Source organism: Cucurbita maxima, unplaced genomic scaffold, assembly GCF_002738345.1.
Source record: "Cucurbita maxima cultivar Rimu unplaced genomic scaffold, Cmax_1.0 Cma_Scf00010, whole genome shotgun sequence".
Lineage (NCBI taxonomy): Eukaryota > Viridiplantae > Streptophyta > Magnoliopsida > Cucurbitales > Cucurbitaceae > Cucurbita > Cucurbita maxima.
This window is the reverse complement of record NW_019272026.1, coordinates 6049630-6069510: the sequence shown is the minus strand read 5'-3', so window position 1 is coordinate 6069510 and position 19881 is coordinate 6049630. Positions and strand designations below refer to the sequence as shown.

Here is a 19881-nt window from a genome sequence, read left to right as displayed (position 1 = left end):
TTTTTTTTTTTTTTTTTTTTTTTTTTCCGCTGGAAAGCCTTCCAAATTCAGGGATTAAACAGGGGTAGGTCATCTGTCTCCATAATGGAAACGGCACTATTTGAAATAAATCTCAAGAATCTTTTTTTCATATTTTTTTTTGTAATTTATAATCAAGTTGTATCTCCGTTGATGTGTTTTGTGATATGTACCAGTGTGCAAGGCCAGGGGATCTGATCTGATCACCGTTTTCACGTCTATGTATGGCTTCTTATAATCTTGTCAGTTCTTATTGTTTATATCTTTAGTTTCAAGAAGTGCAAAGTAGTCCGAAACTTATTTATATTTGATAATTGAATTATTTCATATTATCGTAAGACATTGTTGAATGAGGAATCATTCTTTTGCGTTAAACAGAGCTCTATGGAGGCGGAGAAAGTGGTTCTTCCTACCACTGAAGCTGGTCTTGATCCACTTCATTATCTCAAATCAACAGACCCACCTCTCTGGCTTGCTCCAAGCCCTTCCCTGTCTAAAGTTGCTCGCCTTGCCTCACAGAACTTATTTGCTATGCTGAAACCTTTCAGTCCTAAATCTCCATTTGATCATCTCCTGGTTGATGGATTTGATGCCGAGCAGATATGGCAGCAAATTGACATCCAATCCCAACCTCTTTTGGCAAGTATTCGCCGGGATTTGAAGCGGTTTGAGAAGAATCCTGAAGTAATTTCGAATCTGAAGGTGTCTTTGGAAAATAAGAAGAATGTTACTCAAGAGATGGCTATAGGGTCGGGGGAAGGCAGCGATGAATTTGAAGAGGATATAAAGGAGTTAGATGACGAAGAAGACGAAGATGAGGAGGATGAGGATGAAGAAGATGGAGACACTGAGGATGGAGAGAAGGAAGTGAGTGACAATGAAGTTGAGGGAGAAGATGGTAGTGGTGGAATTGAGGATGGATTTTTGAAATTAAAAGAGCTAGAGGAGTTTATGGAGGAGGATGAGGGAAGAGAATATGGCTTACAGAAGGAGACAGATGGTAAGAAGGGAAAGAAACAAAGGAAGACAGAAGAAGAATCCGAGGACGATGAAGACGATGAAGATGAAGATGATGAAGATGATGAGGTGAAGGCACATTGCTTAAACAAACTGATCCTCTCCAGAATTTGTTTGTTTTGCTATTAATGAGGGTTTATTGCTCATGATATTATTACTCGCTGCAGAATTTGTTAGTTTAAGATGCTTGTTTTGGTAAAATTTAAAGTTGGCTATTTTCTTCCCTTTTAGCTTGGGGAATTCGACCTTCATGGTGAGGAGGATGAAGATTCTAGCAAACTGGAAAAGGCAAGGTATGAGGGCTCATTTGTTCTTCTATATGCTTGTAAATGACAAACTCCTTAAAGTGATGAAAGTACTTGATTTCGTTTTTCATAGTTTTACACTCATGCTACTAGTCTAGTTGGACTTACGGTTACTATCAAATGCGATGGATGACTCTGATATTAGTTGAAGTTTGTGTGCATCTGTACTTAAAGCGATAGTAATTAGTAACTGATTTTAGAACATCTCGTCTATACGGTTTATGCAAAAAAAAAAATCTGATGCTGTCTGGCAATAGGATCCTTTCATTTTTCAGATTACACATTTTTGTCAATTAGTTTTCTTTTTGTAGCAGACAGACAAACATCTCTACACGACACTATTGTATAAATCTTTTCATTGCATCAATATCGTTATCGTTAATGTATGATACCTCATGATCTCCTTGCCGGTGTAATTAAATGGTCAACAAAGTTTGTCATTCAACATCTCTTTATTTGCCTACATTAAAAAACTTGGCATATTGAGTTTTCACTACATTTTTTTTTCAATAGACTTATTAACTGAGAAAATCCTCAGAAACTGATCACGTTCTTCAAGTTTTTCATGATAATTGTGATTTTTTAATAGTTTCAATAAGCTAAAGGATGATCTATTTTCACTTTAAAATATTAGCTTCCAATAGATGCGAATCTATTTTGTTTGCAGATACGAAGATTTTTTTGGTGCTAAAAAGAAGAATCACGGGAGAACAAAGTCTAAATTGGCGAACGGATCAGAGTTTGAATTCTCAGATTCAGGTGATGAAGAGGAAGATGGTGATGAAGCACATGCAGAACGGGTACATATCTTCCTCCACGACTTCAGCTACATATTAAATTGATAGGCGCTCTTCTTCATGTGAATACTCATTCTAGTTTCTAATTTTGAGTTGCATATACAGAAGTCTGAAAATCTTTCAACTCATCAAAAACAACTTAAGAAGCTTCAATCTGAAATAGAGATGATGGAGAAAGCAAACTTGGAGCCAAAAACGTGGACCATGCAAGGAGAGGTAAAGTCATCCTTTTATTGGTTTTCTTACTTTATACAAGATAACGATTATTTCGAGCCACTTCAAGCTACAATTTCAATAATAGGTAACCGCTGCAAAAAGACCTAAGAATAGTGCTCTGGAAGTTGATCTAGATTTTGAGCACAATGTGAGACCACCGCCAGTAATCACAGAAGAAGTTACAGCAACGTTGGAAGAGATGATCAAGAAAAGGATCCTTGAGGTAACTTTTTCTATCCAAGAAACTTCAATTCTTATAATTCCCATCACTTATAAAGAAAGGGTGTCTGACTAAGTGGCAATAGCCTAATCAAACCATATTCTTTTAAAAAAGAAACGATTTATATTGATATGAAGAAAAATGGATACATGTTGAGCCAAGAGAACAAGACGTGAAAGAGCTCGATTTACAGTGGCCGTACTCATCTGCTGAGAATATTTGACCAGCATTGTCTTATGCTTTACTTTCAGGGGCGTTTTGACGAAGTTCAGAAAGCACCTAAGCGATCTACTAAAGCACCCAGAGAAATCAAAGACTTGGTCAGTATTCTTTTATGAAAGTCTTTTGTATGTGCCTTTCACATTTATATATGTATATTCACTTGTAGTGTTTTTCTTGCTCAAGTAAGTAACATTTTCTTTTCTCTAAACAGGATGAGAATAAAAGCAAGAAAGGTCTTGGTGAACTATACGAGGTTTGTGTTTCTTCTAAAAATGATGCATCATTAAGCGCACTCCCTTGCTGCCATGCCCATCTCTTCCTACTGGATGTCTCTCGTTTAATTTGTTTCGATTTGAGGGGCCATTCTTCCAATTTTTTTGCAGGAAGAGTATGTTGAAAAGACTAATTTGGCTACTGCCCCATCGACATTCACGGATGAAGCAAAGAATGAGGTACAGTTCATGAAGAGACATGAAGAGTTTTTACTAGCATAATTTAACATTTCTATTGGTATTTCTAGTATGATACTCTGATCAAACTATATTAAATTTGGATAGTTTGAAACATTAATAACCTTTCCTACATCCTCCATAGTTTCTTTTATTGATTTCCTTACCTTTACCTCAAATCAGGCGAGCATACTTTTCAAGAAACTTTGCTCCAAGCTGGATGCTCTTTCCCATTACCACTACGCACCGAAGCCTGTATGTTTCTCATGAATTCTTTCAATTTTGGACTGTATTGACCATCTATCTACCCATTTGCTCACTTACATGTCAATGCTTTACTTGTAAAGGTTATTGAGGATATGTCTATATCAGTGAATGTCCCTGCTCTTGCAATGGAAGAGGTAACTGCTCTTCTATCTCATATCCCGTTTGTACGTGTTTGTGTAGTTGAGTGCATGAGCTAAAGTTTAATTCTGTTATGTGGTTAGGTTGCTCCCGTTGCCGTCTCGGATGCAGCTATGCTTGCTCCAGAGGAAGTTTTTTCAGGCAAAGGTGACATCAAAGACGCAGCTGAACTTACACAATCGGACAGGAAGAGGAGGAGAGCCAGCAAGAAAAGGAAATATAAAGGTAAATGTGAGAAGAATAGATAGTAGGGCTCTTGAATCGTGTTGCCTACAGAGGAATTTTCCCCATGTTTCTAATAATAATCTGCGAGTCTTACAGCTATGGTGGCCAAAAGAGACGCGAAGAAGGCAGCAAGCAATACTACAGTTCCAAAGCCCAATGAAGGTAATAATGTTTAGCATTTCAATGTCTTGTATTTATTTTCAACTATTGACTGACGCCCCAACTGTAACTATGCTCAAATTTTTAGGCCAATGAAGACTGTATTAGTTATTGAGTGGTTCTTAAAAGTCTTTTCCATTGACACGCTTCATGATCATCCTGAGAAGGAAAAACTGGAAGGGAATGGATTTGTCTACTTAATTTTGAGCAGCTGAGGATCAAATAGCTGAAGGATGGGGAGTTGTCCTTATTTGTTTTCACTTGTGGCTTCCAAGGAAAGTATTATATTGGTAGAGGTTGAAAGAAGGCGATCCTCAGTGATAGGTGATTTTTATACACAGCCCTTTCCATCATCATAAGAGTTGCTATAGCCACAAGTTACTTGCTTGATTGAGTTTTTTTAGAAAGGAAACTTGAAAGAAATTTTTAACTTTTCTAGGAAAATGACAATACAGTGATATGCCCCTTTTTGTGTACTCTACTTTGTAACCTCTCTCTCTCTATTATATGAAATTGTTTGTAGGTCCGATTATGGCATGAGATCCCTAGTAGACGCGTTTTATTATCGTGAGACTGATGGCGATATGAAACGATTGTTAGTGGATCAAAACTTAATACACAAAGAATTCCTTCACAGCACGACACACATGTCATCAAATTATCCAAGACCCATATAATGTTGCAATCTGGGTAATTCACAAAAATTTCTAAACTACTATTATTTATTTATTTATTTTACCAAAGTATTGGCGGCGTCTTTCTCCCCATTCCCTCTTTGGAAACTCAGTTGTTCATATATATAGTACTGATAGCAATATCCCAACAGATCAAACCAATTGAAGAAAGAAATTATAATACAAACAATGAACAAAGAATTGTGTTTATATGTACAGTGTCAAGCCATCATTTTCTGGAACTCCTCAAAGCTAATCAAACCATCCCCGTTCAAATCAAACACACCAATCATCAACTTGCACTCCGCTGTGGATTTCCTTTCCCCCAATTTTCTCAGCATTTTCTTCAAGCTCTTCGGAGTTATGAACCCGCAACCTTCGCAATCGTACAGAGCAAACGCCTCTTTCAAGTCCTTCAATTTCTCCTCCTCTCCCACTTCCAGAAGCCGTTCGAAATCGCCCGCGCACAGCAACCCATCGCCGTCCGAGTCGAGCGACTCCACCGCCATCTCCGCCTCCCCCAGCAGCAGCTCTCCGCCCATCAATCCGACCCGATTCCTCAGCTCGGACGGCGAGATCTTGCCGTCTCCATCTTCGTCGAAGTAACTCAACACACGACCGTAATGTGCCGAACTGTTGATTTCCATTTCGATTCGAGATTGGAAAATTTCGGATTTTCTCGAGTTTGGATGTTTGGTCAATTCAGCCACGGATGAGATATATTTATAGGCTTCGGCAAAATTTTCGAAGCAGCGACGAAGGAAAGGGGAAGTTTGTTGTTAGGGTCAAAATTAAAATGCGTAAAAAATAATGTGGAAATATCTATTGCGTGAATTACTCATTACATAACGGTCAACTGCCACGTACATAACGCTTATTTTTCCCGCCCATATTAATAATTCATTAAAACGACGGCGCAAACCGCGTTTCGATTTGTTCTGGATGAGGCTTATCCTCCTCCGCGACTTGCCCAGATGATTCGAAATATATATAATATTATTTTTCTTATTTGAAAAATACAACGAAATTATTTTGGCCGACTCAATTTTTTTAATTTTTAATAATTATTTTTAATTGTTCTAATCAAAGTCGGAAAGAACATTAGATTTCTAGACTTATTTTGAACCATTTAGTGGGAAATAAGAAATTGGAATTTTTTATTCCGTCAACTTCTTCTTGAAAAGAAGGCATTGCAAATATTTCCAATGTGGTCAAAATTTTGGGGTTTTCTAAAACATCCTAAATAAATAAATATAATGTAACGCAATTTCTTCGGTAATACAATATTTTTAAAAAATTAATTGTCAAACAACCAATTTGGTGACTTTCATTTCGATTAATTTGAATATAGTCTTTAAGATTTTTGAAGTGTTAATTCAATTCCATTAATGAATAATTAATTAAATCTGTAACTTTAACCGCTCCCAGAAATGGTTTTGTCGCCTTGTCCGACGTCATAGATAACGTTTGTTGGAAGGGCCAGGCCCAACAACGGCCCAGTTAAGGCGAGGTAAAGTATTGGGCTTAGTTTGTTGAAAATAGTCCAACTACATTTGATGTTTCAATGCTCAAAAATAATTATATGGTTTAAATTTTCTTCATTTTTCTTTATTGAATTACTATATAGTCCAACTAAATCGTTCAAAAAGAAATGAAAGAGAACTTTTCAACTTAAACATGGAATACTGAAATAGTAGATGATATAAGTTGAAGATTTGAATTTGAAGACGTCCAATAAACCAAGCAACTACTACATAATTTCATATATTGCAACATTATTTTCCCAAAACGTTGACATCAAACCAACTCAAGATCGTGTTAAAATTGACTTCATGGATCAACTTGTCAACTTACAAAAATAGTAATTCACGTTAAAGTAGATTCCCTATGAATTTCAGTATGGAACAAACCAAGCATCTCTGTCAGGAATCATATATGCTTTCTAATTGCTGGGACCAATGTTCATGAAGATACCAAGAATGGTTCTCCATGCTACAATAAATATTTTACTAAGTTTCTTCAAAACTTTCAGTAGCTGTTCACAGCATACCGTCATTCTGTTGCTACATCCTCTGAACCAGACAATATGCCACTCATTTCATCGAAGTATGGCCAACTCTTGCTTTTGTTTTCACTTTTGCTTTCCTGCTGTACAAAGAATGGATTTATAAATCAACTTTTTCTAACAGGATTGAGAATTGCAGGGAATTAAACAGCTTGACGTATGACAGAGCAAAGCTTAAAATCTAACGTAGAAACAGAAAAACAAACCTCAAATTTCACAACCAGAGATGCCCACAGAGATTTGCACTGTCCTGGACTCCGATTTATGCCATCAGCCAACATACTCGTGGATATCTCTTCCCATAATGCCATTCGTCCCTTGGCCACTTGAAACCTGTCATGCAATTTCCCACGCAATTGAATAAGTTTCTTGATCTCCTCAGGTTTCCATTTATTGCGTTTCACAGGCTTCACGTCAGAATTTGATGTTTTCAGTGACTTGTCATCACTAACTTCTTCACCTTCGTTTGTAATCTCCAACGTATTTTTTGATTGTTGAACAGAACCTTCGTTATCCTTTGCCAATTCATTAGCAGGAGAGGTTGGCGTGATAAATGGTCTCCAGAAATCCTCCAAACCCTCGTTATCAAAGGAATTCATCTCTGTCGAGTTCGAGGGAATGTAGTCCTCCTCAGGAAGTAGTCTTTCAGGTTTAATACAAAAACCTGTACAAACAAAAAGATTAGGAAAAGAAAAAAGAAAACGCTCATTTAAAACCACAGCTGGATATACGACCATAACCCCATGCATTGCATGAGAAGGCTTGACAACAGAGACCTGTAAACTGCTAATCAAAACTTTAAATTCAAAAGTAAAATGCTCAACCATTGCAATAAATCTGGAAATCTAGACTATATTATCCATTAATGTCTTATGTCATAGAACTATATCTTTTCAGTATAATACATTCCATCCATTGGCTAATGACAAACAACTTGAACCTTTCAATGCAACTTGATTTTTTTCTGAATTAAGTTGATCAACAGACAAAGAACATCTCAAAATTTCTGCCATGCTGACATCAAACTGTTACTTAAGATTACTTTTGGTGGTAATGTTTACAAATAGAGCTCTCCAATGAGGAGAGAATTGGGGGAAAAGTAAAATCTACCCAAAGACTAGAACTCTTACGAAGCATTTCGACTCAAATACATTGCAAAGAAATATAGACCAAATATGGGATTAAAGTCACCTGCAAACCTTGCAAGTAAAGCTCGTTTTGAATTTACAAGTTTCTGAATTCCAGTAGGATTATAATGAGCCCTAATACTCCTATTATTAGTGCATAAAATTGTACAGTCAATCCATTAAATTTGATCCAAAGCTTCTTGAGTTTCATTAGCTAACCTACTGAAGATATCCTACATCACACTTGACCTGGTATCTGGATTTAGCCTGAAAACGAGGATCACAGGTTTCTAAATGCAATGTGTTCCAGAAATGCACAAACATGCAAAGAAAGATGTGGAAATACATGGAGAAAAAAAAAAAAACCTTGAGACTCCTGACTTGAGTTATCTTCAGAATGAAAATCGTCATTTCCATTTGGTTTTATGCTGTTTAAGTGGCTCTTAGTTGGCTGTCCATCAACTGCTTTTCTGAATGCTGATATCCCAATTCCAGTATTGGACTTGCCTGAAAGCCTTGTACCAAGCTCTTCAGTTAGAACTCCTCCAGGGTTCTCCACAGCCATGACTATGACTTCAGGCCTCTTACCACTGTATTTTCTAACCATCTTCCTCAGAAGCTCAGACACAGTTCTTTCCATGTGGGGTAGAGGACAATTTACGGGGCAGCTTGAAAGTGCTGCATGAGCGGCTTTATGAAGAGCATCTAAAAGCTTCCCCTTGTCGAGCCATAAACATCGAGTAGTGATCCTTAGTTTTCCTCTAATGCCAGTCTCATTTAAACCATCGACACTTTGGGGTCGCAAGATTTCCATACTGTAAACAGAGGAAACCAGAACATTACTAAATACATAGAAGGTTGTACCCACTTCACTAAAGGTGAAATTTGCAAGATCTACCTGACCACTATAATGCCATCTGTTGCAATCTTTAGTCTCTCATCAACGAAAAGCTCAGATGAGGATCCAAATGCTTTGTCACCATCACTATACTTCAACTGCCGCATAATAAAGACGTGAACAAAAGTCAATGGTGTTCTTATAGTCAGAGGAAAATTATTAAGGTTATCGTACCTGCAAGTTTTCCATCCCAAGAGAGGTGAAACCATTAGATAAAACTCTCCTGTTTCTTAGATGAGATACTCCAAGCATTTCTCCATTTTTTATAACCTTCATATCAGGATGTGCCAAGTTTAAAATTTTTACAAATAAATATTTTACGCACAGAAAAAGAGATCAGATATGCCACACAATCTATTGAACTTGACAGATTGGAGGCTTCTATAAACATATTCCCGAGAAAAACTAGACTGCTTTAGCCAACTTGAAAACCATTCACCAGATTCAATCCAAGGGCTTCAGAGAGAAGCCAACAAAGAAAATTAAACACTTCTCCTTGTGGCCATAATTTTCCCCTTTGGTTTTCAGTTCAAGATTATGGAATAATTAGCATTAGAGAGAACTTCAATCCACCTCCAACATTGGCTGAACCCGTTAGCTTCAAGAATGACGTCAAAGAAACTCAATATCACAATCAACTTCATCAAAGACTTTCTTAAGGTCTAACTTGATGGTGATGCGTATACCCTTTATCTTCTTCTTTTTGTTTTCAGTTTGTTCATAATTTAATTACCAATAATACAAGAGTGAATAATTTGGTTTTCCCCATGAAGGACAATTTTAACTTGGTGACTGTGGCCGGAGAGGACTTCTGCATAACATATCCTATCAAAAAGTATAGCAATTCTGGATGGGAAAATACTCACAGTTGTGTGACGAATTCCTGTCGACCGGCCCAGAAGTTCATGCTCCTTGAGGAATAAAAGCTCTCCATGAATGGGTAAAAAATGCTGGGGCTTAACAATTTGAAGTACTTCCTCCTTCAAACACAAAGAAGATACGAAGGAAGCAACAGGAATGAAGTTAAACGGGTGCTAAGAAGAAAATTACTTCAAGGCAAAAATAGAGGAAGCTTGGGATAGATGATCATGACATAGGCATTTCATGAAGGCTAATCGGTTAACAGCTCAAAGCAATACTTAATTAGTAATGAGGTTCCAAACATATCAGGTAAAAAGAAAAATCTTCTGAACCAAAGAATCCTACAAGTCTAGGTTAACATCTGTAGGGCTAGGAGGCAGGGTGATCTATAGTTCAAAGCAAGAAAGACTGAGATGATCATAAGTCCATAGTCTCAAGAGATTTAAAACTAACATATTCGATGCAATTATAATGGAAACTGAAACTTACTAATTCCCCACGATATCCATGACCAGATGTGTGCAGCAACTCATTCTTACCCATGATTATATTAGATCCAATCTCTGATATACGGTTTAACATTTTCATCACTCTAGATTCATTACCGGGAATAACCTGTGGCATGAGAAGAGGGAAAAGAACTATTAGATCACATTGCCAGAAAACATCTTGCCAGAAAACATCAAATGGCATCTAATGTCAAAGCCATATGCGAATTCAGCAGTTCAAATGATGCTCAAACAGCCCGTCATTGCAGTGTATTACTCAAAAGAGCACGTTGGTAGTAATTTTTTACATGATAAACAAATGACACCACAATAAATCATTTGTGAAATAATGATAAGAACCAAAAACATAGAATGAAGTTGAAGAAATCTACATGAAGAAGGATTGATCGCTTTTTAAGAGAGCTGTCTACCCACAATCAATCCCAAGACTCGCCTAATCCCCTAATCACCTTCTTCCAATAGTAAACAAACTAGCTATTTCAATTAGCTAATAATGCAGACGGAAAGATTAAGAGCACAAAATCAAAGGGAACAAAAGAACGTCACTCATGTGCTTTAGTTCCTCCCTTCTCAAATCAGGGTGTGATATTTCAAATTTTCAAACAATAAAAGTACAATAGTGCATTATAAGACATGTAAATCAAGATTACTTATACTTCTGTAATAAATAAACGTCATCAGAAAATAAGCAAAGGCTACATCAATAGGCTAGAGAGAAGCAGCAGTTCCAAAAATCTTTGTAAATGCAGAGATAATTTGCACGTGATGGGTTGAATATATTAGTTTATGACACAAAATCCAAATACAAGCTTGAAACACAAAGCTTATTCAATAATCGGTATTAAGCAAAGAAAAACTTGTTTTATTACCTTGGCCGAATACAAAATCATGTCTTCCTTGCTCAGTTTGAGAGAGTGACTACTTCCATAAGATGCAAGATTTAGGGCGGCACGAGGTTCTGCCTGAAACAGCAGCATGTACAATTATACTGCTAAATTGATGTGATTAAACTATTAGATCCACTAAACCATGCAATTCCTATTGGCATGTAGGCAAACTTACTTGTGAGCCAGTTGTGACAATCAATAAATCCTTTGGAGCATAGGCATCAATGTCCTCCACTTTTACCTTATCAGGTGTAGGATGAAAATTGTTAGATGAATAAATACACTTCAAAAATCAATAAAATATGTGGAAGAGTTAAGAATAACAGCCGAAAGCATGATGTCCATGCATGCCCATACATAATTTCATGTTCTTTTATTTTTGGTCCTCGGGTATCTAAACCAGCATTGCAATTCCAAGTCTAGTAAAATTCATGAAAAGTATTCCATACAGTAAGCATTAGCAAGACTGTATTGCAATACTTCTGAACATTAAGATGAAGCATAGCCATTATGAACATTAGCTGTTAGCTTAGACTCAGGAGTAACTCTTTAATCACACATTCATTGAACTTCGAAACTTGAAGCATTACAGTTGAATTTTTTTAAAAAAAAAAACCATCTTATAACAACGAGTATTATGCTTGAAACCCCTCATTTAAATAAGTAGCATTAATTAAGATAATCAAGAGCAAGGCAATTGAGCATATACCAAAACAAAAACATGAGTTACAGAAAGATGCTCCAATGTCTGAATCCATAACAATAGAACGATAAAGAAAACAAGTCATCCTATCTATTGCTTATTTCTTTTTAACCAGATTTCCCATATAATGGCAAGAACATCTTCACATTCTGTCCATTGTCAAACATCAATAAGAAACTATAGCTTTCCAGGAAAAATTAAGTGTCGAATTCAACTTGAAAATAGAAAATATATTAGGGGAAAAAAAAAATTTAAAAAGATTACCAAGGTCGATGGATCAATCGGTGCCTTTCCATCTTTCCAGGCTGCATCCAGATATGTCCTTAAAGACATGCCAACAAATACCTAATAATCATGAATTAAAATTTGCAAAAGAAAACGTAAATGCTACCATGAGTAGTAATTTGGTTAAGTATTGAAAAGTATAAGAGAATTAAGGAATCTAACTATGAAGATCTCACCAACTTTCGACCAGTTAAATCAGCGGCTGCTTTCACACTTCCAAGGCGGTGTATATTTGAAGCAAACTGAGTTGTAATGACCCTTCCTTTAGCTGCAGAGATACGTCTTAAAAGTGCATCTGCCACCACAGACTCACTAATAGTCCTTCCAGGAGATAGTACATTTGTTGAGTCACTCATCATCTGAAAAATATCTCACACACATTTATGCAATTCATACATCAACAAAATTGTTTATTATCATGCACAAAAAAGAAGAAGAAGAAGAAGAAGAAGAGTAATTCACATAAATTTACAAAATTTCACGTTTTGTCCATGTTCACTGCATGCTATGTAACAAGTTAATTCCTGCTAACTACAACTAGTTTCAAAAAAGATAAGGCCCATTTCTCCTAGCCATAAATAACATGGTAGTTGGCTTTGAAATTAGCTGAAGTCATAAAAAGATGCCTAAATCCAAAAGTTTTAGCAAACATCAGAGATTTAGATTTATCACAATTGCTATACTAGATGGGAATGAGGATTGGCTTACAAGAGTCACTCCTTCTTTTGATAGTTGTTCCAAAGTTTCTCGATCGAAGACTTTACCATCCAATGGTGATTCATCAATCTGCAAGACGACAACCCCTCCAGTAGTCGTAAGAAAAACAAACAATGACAAGATAGTGCGTCAGACAATATTACCTTCCAGTCTCCAGTATGAAAAATTGTACCATCTGCACATCGAAGAACTAAGCCACAACAATCGGGAATGGAATGGGTAACCCTAATTGGCTCTATTTCAAATGGCCCAGCTGTGAATCTCCTTTTCATCTTAAACACCTTAAGTCGAGAAGGAATAAAAATCCCATTTTCCTTCAGACGCTTTTTTATAAGCTGTCAAGGAAGAAGAGTGTTGCCTATTAAGTCCACAAATTACAAGCAAGCACCACATTGATGATAAACTAAAGATGAAGCAGGACTTGACTCTTGATCTTTAAATTTCAGTTTAAGATCATTACTATTGCACAATTTCCCATTTCCTTGTGGGAATGTAATAATTTAGAAAACAAATAGCAGCGTGAGATCAATAATTTCTATTAACAAGTAATAGCAAATCTCTACAGGCTGATTGACTGGCAAAGGAATATAACAAGAGTTACATTGTGATGTTAAAAACGTAAATTCTTAGAATGATAAAAATTTGCAATCTGGTGAAGTAGTGATATACCTCCACTGTAAAGGATGAAGCGAATATTGGTGTATGGGAATCCAAAGCTGGAATTACCTGTTTAGGACTTAAGCATGTGAAAAAACAAAGAAATAACAGCAAAGAGAAAGTTAAGAATAATATCTCACAGAAGAGCATGTATAACTTAAAAGTTCAAATTGTACAATTTTTAGCGTATTGGTCCCTATGCTTCCATTTATTTCATTTTAGTCATTTACTTCCATAAATGCGTGAATTTAGTTCCTAATAATAGCTACCCACTTAAAAATAGAAAACTGATATAACTCTACAGGGAAATAAAAGTGGTGAAAAACGAGGGCTAGTATTACAATTTAACCAAAATTAAAATGCTAATAAGAATTATAGTAATATTTTATTATAGAAAATACAATAAATGTTCCAATGTTCAATGTAAAGACATCCTGAGTGACTTGAACTCATTCCCTGAGAATTGCAGAAAAAAATTGTTCATCTCAATGTACAATAAGGAGTTATGAACCATCTTTCCAAAGATTCACATCAAACGCATATGATATTTTATACAGAAAGAATAGTTTATGTTTATTTTATCTCAGTATCGAAGAGAAAATTGTTTTCTGATACGTGTATGCACGAAAATTATTTCCATTCAATGTTAATTGTAAATATTGTCTGTACTAATTATAATAAGTAGTATCCAAAGAGTCTATGCAACTGATTACTTTTCTACCACCTCCTCCCAATTTCTGGCTTTATCAATGTAAAAACAATTTGATAAGAAACCAAGATGAAATTCAATTATCAGCTTGATCCATTATAATTCTGTAATCTCTCCAACCAAACTTCCATAATAATGTGCTATACAAATGCTAAACATAAGAATAACCGAAGAAATTAGAAGTATCTGATATTTAGGGGGAAACATAGTATCTCTAAGGAATTAGAAAGAAACTTTACCCAAGGCAACGCACCAATGTGATCTTCGTGGCCATGTGTAATAACAACAGCTTCAATTTTGTGACTCCATCTTCTAATAAATGTGGTATCAGGTATAATTTTTTGGACACCAAGCTCGTCATGGCTGTAAATAGATTACACAAATTCAGACACTATGCCACAGTGAAAGAAACCATGCCAAACACTTCTAGTGGACTCAAATAAGAAAATCTGGATTAAGAAGTAAAATTATATCTACTGGGAAATTTAATCCAATGATTGAGTAGCACAACTTATGGTTGTTAAAACTTCACACATATGGAAAAGCCTTGAATAGAAACTTACTCGGGAAACATAACGCCAGCATCAATCAGAATGTAGCGGTCATAATTCCCAACGAGCATACAATTCATACCGATTTCACCAAGACCACCAATTGGAAGAACCCGGAGAGGTGGACCATCTGAACCTTCGTAAAATTGTTCCATCTTGCGTTGAACAGAGTCTTCCATGCTTCTTTTAGCACCTTCCAATCTTCCCGGTCTTTTGCGATGCTCTTTAGATACATTTTTTCCTGGAGAGATACAACATTAAAATAGCAGTTCAAAGTTACCAAAAGGGAAAAAAAAATTAGATATCTAATTGAATGGAAAAGAGTTCCTAGAAGTTTCAAGATTGTTGACTTTGACAACAGTCACGGGAGAAAGAGAGAGACTGCTAACAATCTAGTTAAGAATATCGACCTGGTTAGGTCCTATCCAGTTCGCTCTTGTTCTCCCAATAACAATCACTTTGTTCCTCGTAAACAAAATAAGAACAACTTAGTTCCTGCTCGAGGCTAATAAATCTAACTCCCTCTTCTCGACAACTGAAAATGGAACCAAAATTGGCATGTTCGTTCGATCTAGCCGAGAACATCAACACAAAATACATTCTTACATTCATATTGAAACAAACCCATCAAATAAATATCATACTTTCAATTGGAGCTTCACTTGCATGTTCCAACGCTATCTACGTTACTGGAATAACTTAAATGCTGTAAACTCCATTCCACATCAGCAAACCAGCTACCTTGTTTCAAAATGCAGTATAAAGAAACACGGACGATATCTTTAAGCTTAAGTCGAAAACTTGCCAAACCTTCGCGGTTAGTTCTATAACCTAAAACAAGACTATCTTCAAACTTCTCTTCTCCAACCTTCTCGTGTAAAAGAGCTTGGCATCTTACACTAGTATTTGTAGTTTAATCTTAAAAAAAAAAAAAAAAAACGTACCTAAAACTGTAGGAGACCCCCTGCAACGAGTAATAGTACGAACTGTTTGATGAGGGCGTGACAGCGGGCTGCAGGGGCATAGTGAAAGCGCGCCAAATGATGCCATCCTCTGCTTGTAGGGAGCTGAATGTGGCGAACTGAGGACGGAAGAACCGCCCAAAAATTCTAATTGCATATGCTGGTTCAGTTCCAGAGTGAATGTGAAATGGTAGCTTGCGGGAAGAGCCTGTGTACGGCGGAGGGTTCAGAAGCAGCAGAGGTTTGAAGCGGGAAATGGAGGGGGGGAAAGATAGCGGGCCAAGGATTTTTTTTCGAGCTTCGGAAATATCGTGCTTATCATTTTCGGATAGGGGACGAATTCACACGAGCGGTGAAAACTTTAGCACGTGCGCTTCCCAGTATTTGGTTTTTGTAATTTTTATTTATTTTTTTCTCTATTTTTTAAAATTTCGTTACTTTTATTCACTGACCCAAAAATAACTTTAACATCCTACTTTTAAGATTATTTCAAAAGTAAAAAATATTAATATTGTAGATAAATATATTTTTTAAAATAGTTGCTATTTAGGTCATTCACTTGTCAATTTTGATTTGTGATCACCGTAATGCGTCCATCAACCATTGAATCAAGACATCGAAGGTCCAAAATAATTATGACCCTAACACTTGATAGATTCATCCTCTCGGGCCAGACACATTTCCCACGTTCTTGGATAGTAGCAAGGCTTTCCCTATGCGAGTCATCGTGGTGGTAAATTCATACCGTTCTTTCAACTATATACAACTTGTAATTGGGATCATACAAATTTTAGAGGCAAAGGACAAATATTTATTTTAATCTATGTTCAAAAAAGAGGAGATTTTTCGTCCATAAAAGGGCCTCCCTCATGCAGCACAGAATTCATGAGTCAGAAATTGTAAGTCGTTCATATCTGCTCTTTTGTGAAGCGCCACCGGCTCCTCTGCCACCGTTTCAGCAAAGGCTCATCACAAGCTTCCCGCTTCATCCCCATCCACTCCTTTCTCTTTCACCGCTCTTTCAATTCAGTACGCAAAATCGCCTCCTCGGCTTGGTTAAACCATCCAATTTCTTCGTCGTGCCCTTACCAAGAGCTGGGAGAAGCCGACGGTGCGTATACCAACGATATGATGGCCACTAGATTGAACAAAGTTGTTTTAGCTTATAGCGGTGGCTTGGACACGTCTGTTACCGTGCCGTGGCTGGCCATGTTCAAGCTCTTCGTCTTAACAATCATTTTTTGTACCTCTCACTCGTTTGTTTGACATCCATTTTGTGTTGTTTTTCCCTGCAGAGAGAGATACGGGTGTGAGGTTGTTTGCTTCACTGCTGATGTTGGGCAAGTACGCATGCCCATACATTGGTTTATATTTGGTGTAGGTTTGGATGTTTGGTTCCATTTTGTTGGCTTATTAGGATTGTGAAATATGCAGGGAGTGATGGAATTGGATGGTTTGGAAGCGAAGGCCAAAGCAAGCGGAGCCTGTCAACTTGTTGTGAAAGACCTGAGGGATGAATTCGTTGAAGACTACGTGTTTCCATGCTTGCGAGCTGGTGCCATTTATGAGAGGAAATACTTGCTTGGCACTTCCATGGCTCGCCCTGTCATCGCCAAGGTTAGATCTTTCTTGATCTCCTCTGCCGGAGGCTACTTCGTTGTAACCGCCTAACTCTATCGCTAACAGATATTGTTCGTTTTGGCTGGTTACGTATCGTCTTCGACCTCGCAGTTTTAAAATGCGTATGCGATGAAGAGGCTTCAATACCCTTTTAAAGAATATTTCCTTTTCCTCTCAAACCAACCAACCAACGTGGGATCTCACAATCTACTCCTTGGGGCAAGCATCCTCGCTCGCACACCCCTGTGTCTGATTCTTATATAATTTTTCGGCTAGATTTTTCTAGTAATTTTTAAGGAGATTCCCGCTGAGATGAATTTGAGTGAGTAACAGAGGTTATGGTGGTGGTTTTTGCAGGCCATGGTGGATGTTGCCAAACAAGTTGGAGCTGATGCTGTTGCTCATGGTTGCACAGGGAAAGGGAATGATCAGGTCTGCCTGATTGCCATAGTTTTTGATTTTCTATCAATATTCTTGAAGGAGAATCTCATGTTTTTTTTGCTTATTCCGTGCAGGTACGGTTTTAACTCACATTCTTTGCTCTGAACCCCAAACTACGTGTTATAGCTCCCTGGAGAGAATGGGACATTACTGGAAGAGAAGATGCCGTTGAATATGCCAAGAGGCATAACGTGCCCGTCCCCGTCACGAAGAAATCGATATACAGTCGAGACCGGAATATTTGGCACCTTAGTCATGAGGTAATTGTCATGGCTGCTGGTTGGTTAAACTGGTTGAAAGTATATTGTTTCATGCTATACAGGTTGAATTTGGCTATCATTTAGATGTTGGATTTCTTGTAGGACTGTGATCCTTTTTTTCTTTGGCTTGATCGGTTAGGAATCACGAACCTCTTCTAATGATATGATATTGTCCACTTTAAGCATAAGCTCTCGAGGCTTTTCTTTTGGTTTCCCCAAAAGGTTTCAGGTATTGCTTATTTATAAACCTATGATCTTCATCCAAGGCTTTTGGAGCCCTCGAACAACTTCTCCTTAATTAAGGCTCAACTCTTTCTAAGGAGGCTTCGAACAACCTCTCCTTAATTGAGGCTCAACTCCTCCTAAGGAACCATCGAACAATGTACCTCATTTGTTCGATTTGAGTCACTTTTTGTTGAAACTAATAATAGCTAATAATAAAATTTGAATTAGTTACCGAAGAGAAGGAGGAGGTGAATTCAAATTCATCCACAAAATCATCCACAAATCTCCACAAAAATCTCAACCAATTCCGGGAACCCCCTATAAAAGGACCTCCCTCCCCATCACTCAAATCACTCTTCCTCTCAATCTCAATTCAGTTTTCTGTTGTCACCAACACTTTTTTACTGTACCTTCGAGGCTCATAATTTCTTTGTTCGACACTCGAGGATCTATTGACATGGCTAAGTTAAGGGCATGGTTTTGATACCATATTAGGAATCACGAGCTTCCACACTGGTATGATATTGTCTACTATGAACATAAGCTCTCATAACTTTGCTTTTGGTTTTTCCAAGATGCCTTGTACTAATGGAGATAGTATTTTTTACTTATAAACTTATGATCTTTCCCTTGATTAGCCAATATGGTGAACAATGGCTAGTCAGCTCTGACCGGGCTTGTTTGGTTTGAGACTTTTGAGACTTGTGGCCTGTATTCATTTATATATAATATGTGATTGAAGGGTGACGTTTTGGAAGATCCTGCTAATGAGCCAAAGAAGGACATGTTCATGATGTCTGTTGATCCCGAGGCTGCTCCGAACCAACCCGAGTAAATTTTCTCTGTTCTTCTTAATTCAACTCCTCTGCATTTCTGCAACTGAACTTAATTTTGTTTGTTGTTGTTCGTGGCAGATATGTTGAGATTGATTTTGTCTCGGGACTTCCTGTTGCTGTCAATGGAAAAAGGCTGTCACCAGCTTCCCTTCTTGACCACCTCAACGAGATTGGCGGGAAACACGGCATCGGCCGAGTCGACATGGTCGAAAACCGCCTCGTTGGCATGAAGAGCCGAGGTGTGTATGAAACACCAGGAGGAACCATCCTATTCACAGCTGCGCGAGAGCTTGAGTTCTTAACACTCGACCGCGAGACCATACAAGTCAAGGACTCACTTGCCCTCAAGTATGCGGAACTGGTGTACGCAGGCCGATGGTTCGACCCACTACGAGTAGCCATGGATGGATTCATGGAGAAAATAACCGCAACAACAAGTGGAAGGGTCAGGCTCAAGCTGTACAAAGGTTCGGCGACCGTGGCTGGGCTCAAAAGCCCGAACAGCCTGTACAGGCAAGACATATCCTCATTTGAGAACGGGGATGTCTACAACCAGGCTGATGCTGCTGGGTTCATTCATCTCTACGGCCTCCCAACCAGGGTCCGAGCAATGCTTGAACACGGAATCTAAAGAAAGCAAATGATTCGGTGCAAGTCCAAATAAAAAGGAAGAGGGACATGGGCGAATATGCATGCCTAGTTAGATTTGTGATATTTGTTCATAGCTCGTCTCTAGAGACCCGTAAAATACGTAAAACGACATTTTTCCTCTCTTAACAAAAAACGATCTATGTATGAACTTTCATGTCAATGTTCCTTACATTTGGTCATAAAAATCAAAGGTGTATAGTGAGTCTTCCT

The 19881-nt window shown here is 37.6% G+C and overlaps 3 protein-coding genes and 1 pseudogene across 7 annotated transcripts in view; 2 read left to right on the top strand and 2 right to left on the bottom strand.

Moving 5' to 3' along the window:
• LOC111484994 (U3 small nucleolar ribonucleoprotein protein MPP10) overlaps positions 1-4567 on the top strand; it is a 5523-nt gene extending 956 nt beyond the window's left edge. Inside the window, exons 2-15 of one of the 2 annotated variants that reach the window (XM_023131681.1) lie at positions 195-240; positions 397-1104; positions 1267-1328; positions 2008-2140; positions 2243-2353; positions 2439-2576; positions 2825-2893; positions 3007-3048; positions 3179-3247; positions 3428-3499; positions 3592-3645; positions 3733-3874; positions 3971-4036; positions 4122-4567. In XM_023131681.1, the coding sequence (XP_022987449.1) occupies positions 403-1104; positions 1267-1328; positions 2008-2140; positions 2243-2353; positions 2439-2576; positions 2825-2893; positions 3007-3048; positions 3179-3247; positions 3428-3499; positions 3592-3645; positions 3733-3874; positions 3971-4036; positions 4122-4129 (1668 nt within the window). In that variant the 5' untranslated portion in view covers positions 195-240; positions 397-402 and the 3' untranslated portion in view covers positions 4130-4567. The remainder of the gene's footprint in view (positions 1-194; positions 241-396; positions 1105-1266; positions 1329-2007; positions 2141-2242; positions 2354-2438; positions 2577-2824; positions 2894-3006; positions 3049-3178; positions 3248-3427; positions 3500-3591; positions 3646-3732; positions 3875-3970; positions 4037-4121) is intronic. The other variant, XM_023131682.1, reaches the window with a different exon arrangement.
• Positions 4568-4754: 187 nt separating this feature from the next.
• Positions 4755-5430, bottom strand: LOC111484995 (putative calcium-binding protein CML19). Its single transcript, XM_023131683.1, has one exon. The coding sequence runs from the start codon at positions 5352-5354 to the stop codon at positions 4929-4931; it is 426 nt and encodes a 141-aa protein (XP_022987451.1). The 5' UTR covers positions 5355-5430; the 3' UTR covers positions 4755-4928.
• Positions 5431-6442: 1012 nt separating this feature from the next.
• LOC111485347 (ribonuclease J) lies at positions 6443-15924 on the bottom strand. 4 transcript variants are annotated; one of them, XM_023132180.1, is made up of 17 exons: positions 15621-15924; positions 14689-14917; positions 14365-14488; positions 13429-13485; positions 12903-13094; positions 12751-12828; positions 12219-12401; positions 12022-12102; positions 11230-11295; positions 11037-11129; positions 10148-10273; positions 9664-9777; positions 8972-9067; positions 8798-8895; positions 8265-8714; positions 6979-7432; positions 6443-6855 (listed from the first exon to the last, which is right to left on the bottom strand). In XM_023132180.1, exons 1-17 carry the CDS (start codon positions 15793-15795, stop codon positions 6760-6762), a joined length of 2712 nt encoding a protein of 903 aa, XP_022987948.1. In that variant the 5' UTR covers positions 15796-15924; the 3' UTR covers positions 6443-6759. The 4 variants fall into 4 exon arrangements, with proteins under 4 accessions (XP_022987948.1, XP_022987947.1, XP_022987949.1 ...); XM_023132179.1 differs by having other exon boundaries at positions 6979-7436; positions 8266-8714; XM_023132181.1 differs by having other exon boundaries at positions 6443-6852; positions 6979-7436; positions 8266-8714.
• Positions 15925-16544: 620 nt separating this feature from the next.
• On the top strand, positions 16545-19831 carry LOC111484992 (annotated as a pseudogene).
• Positions 19832-19881: the final 50 nt, after the last annotated feature.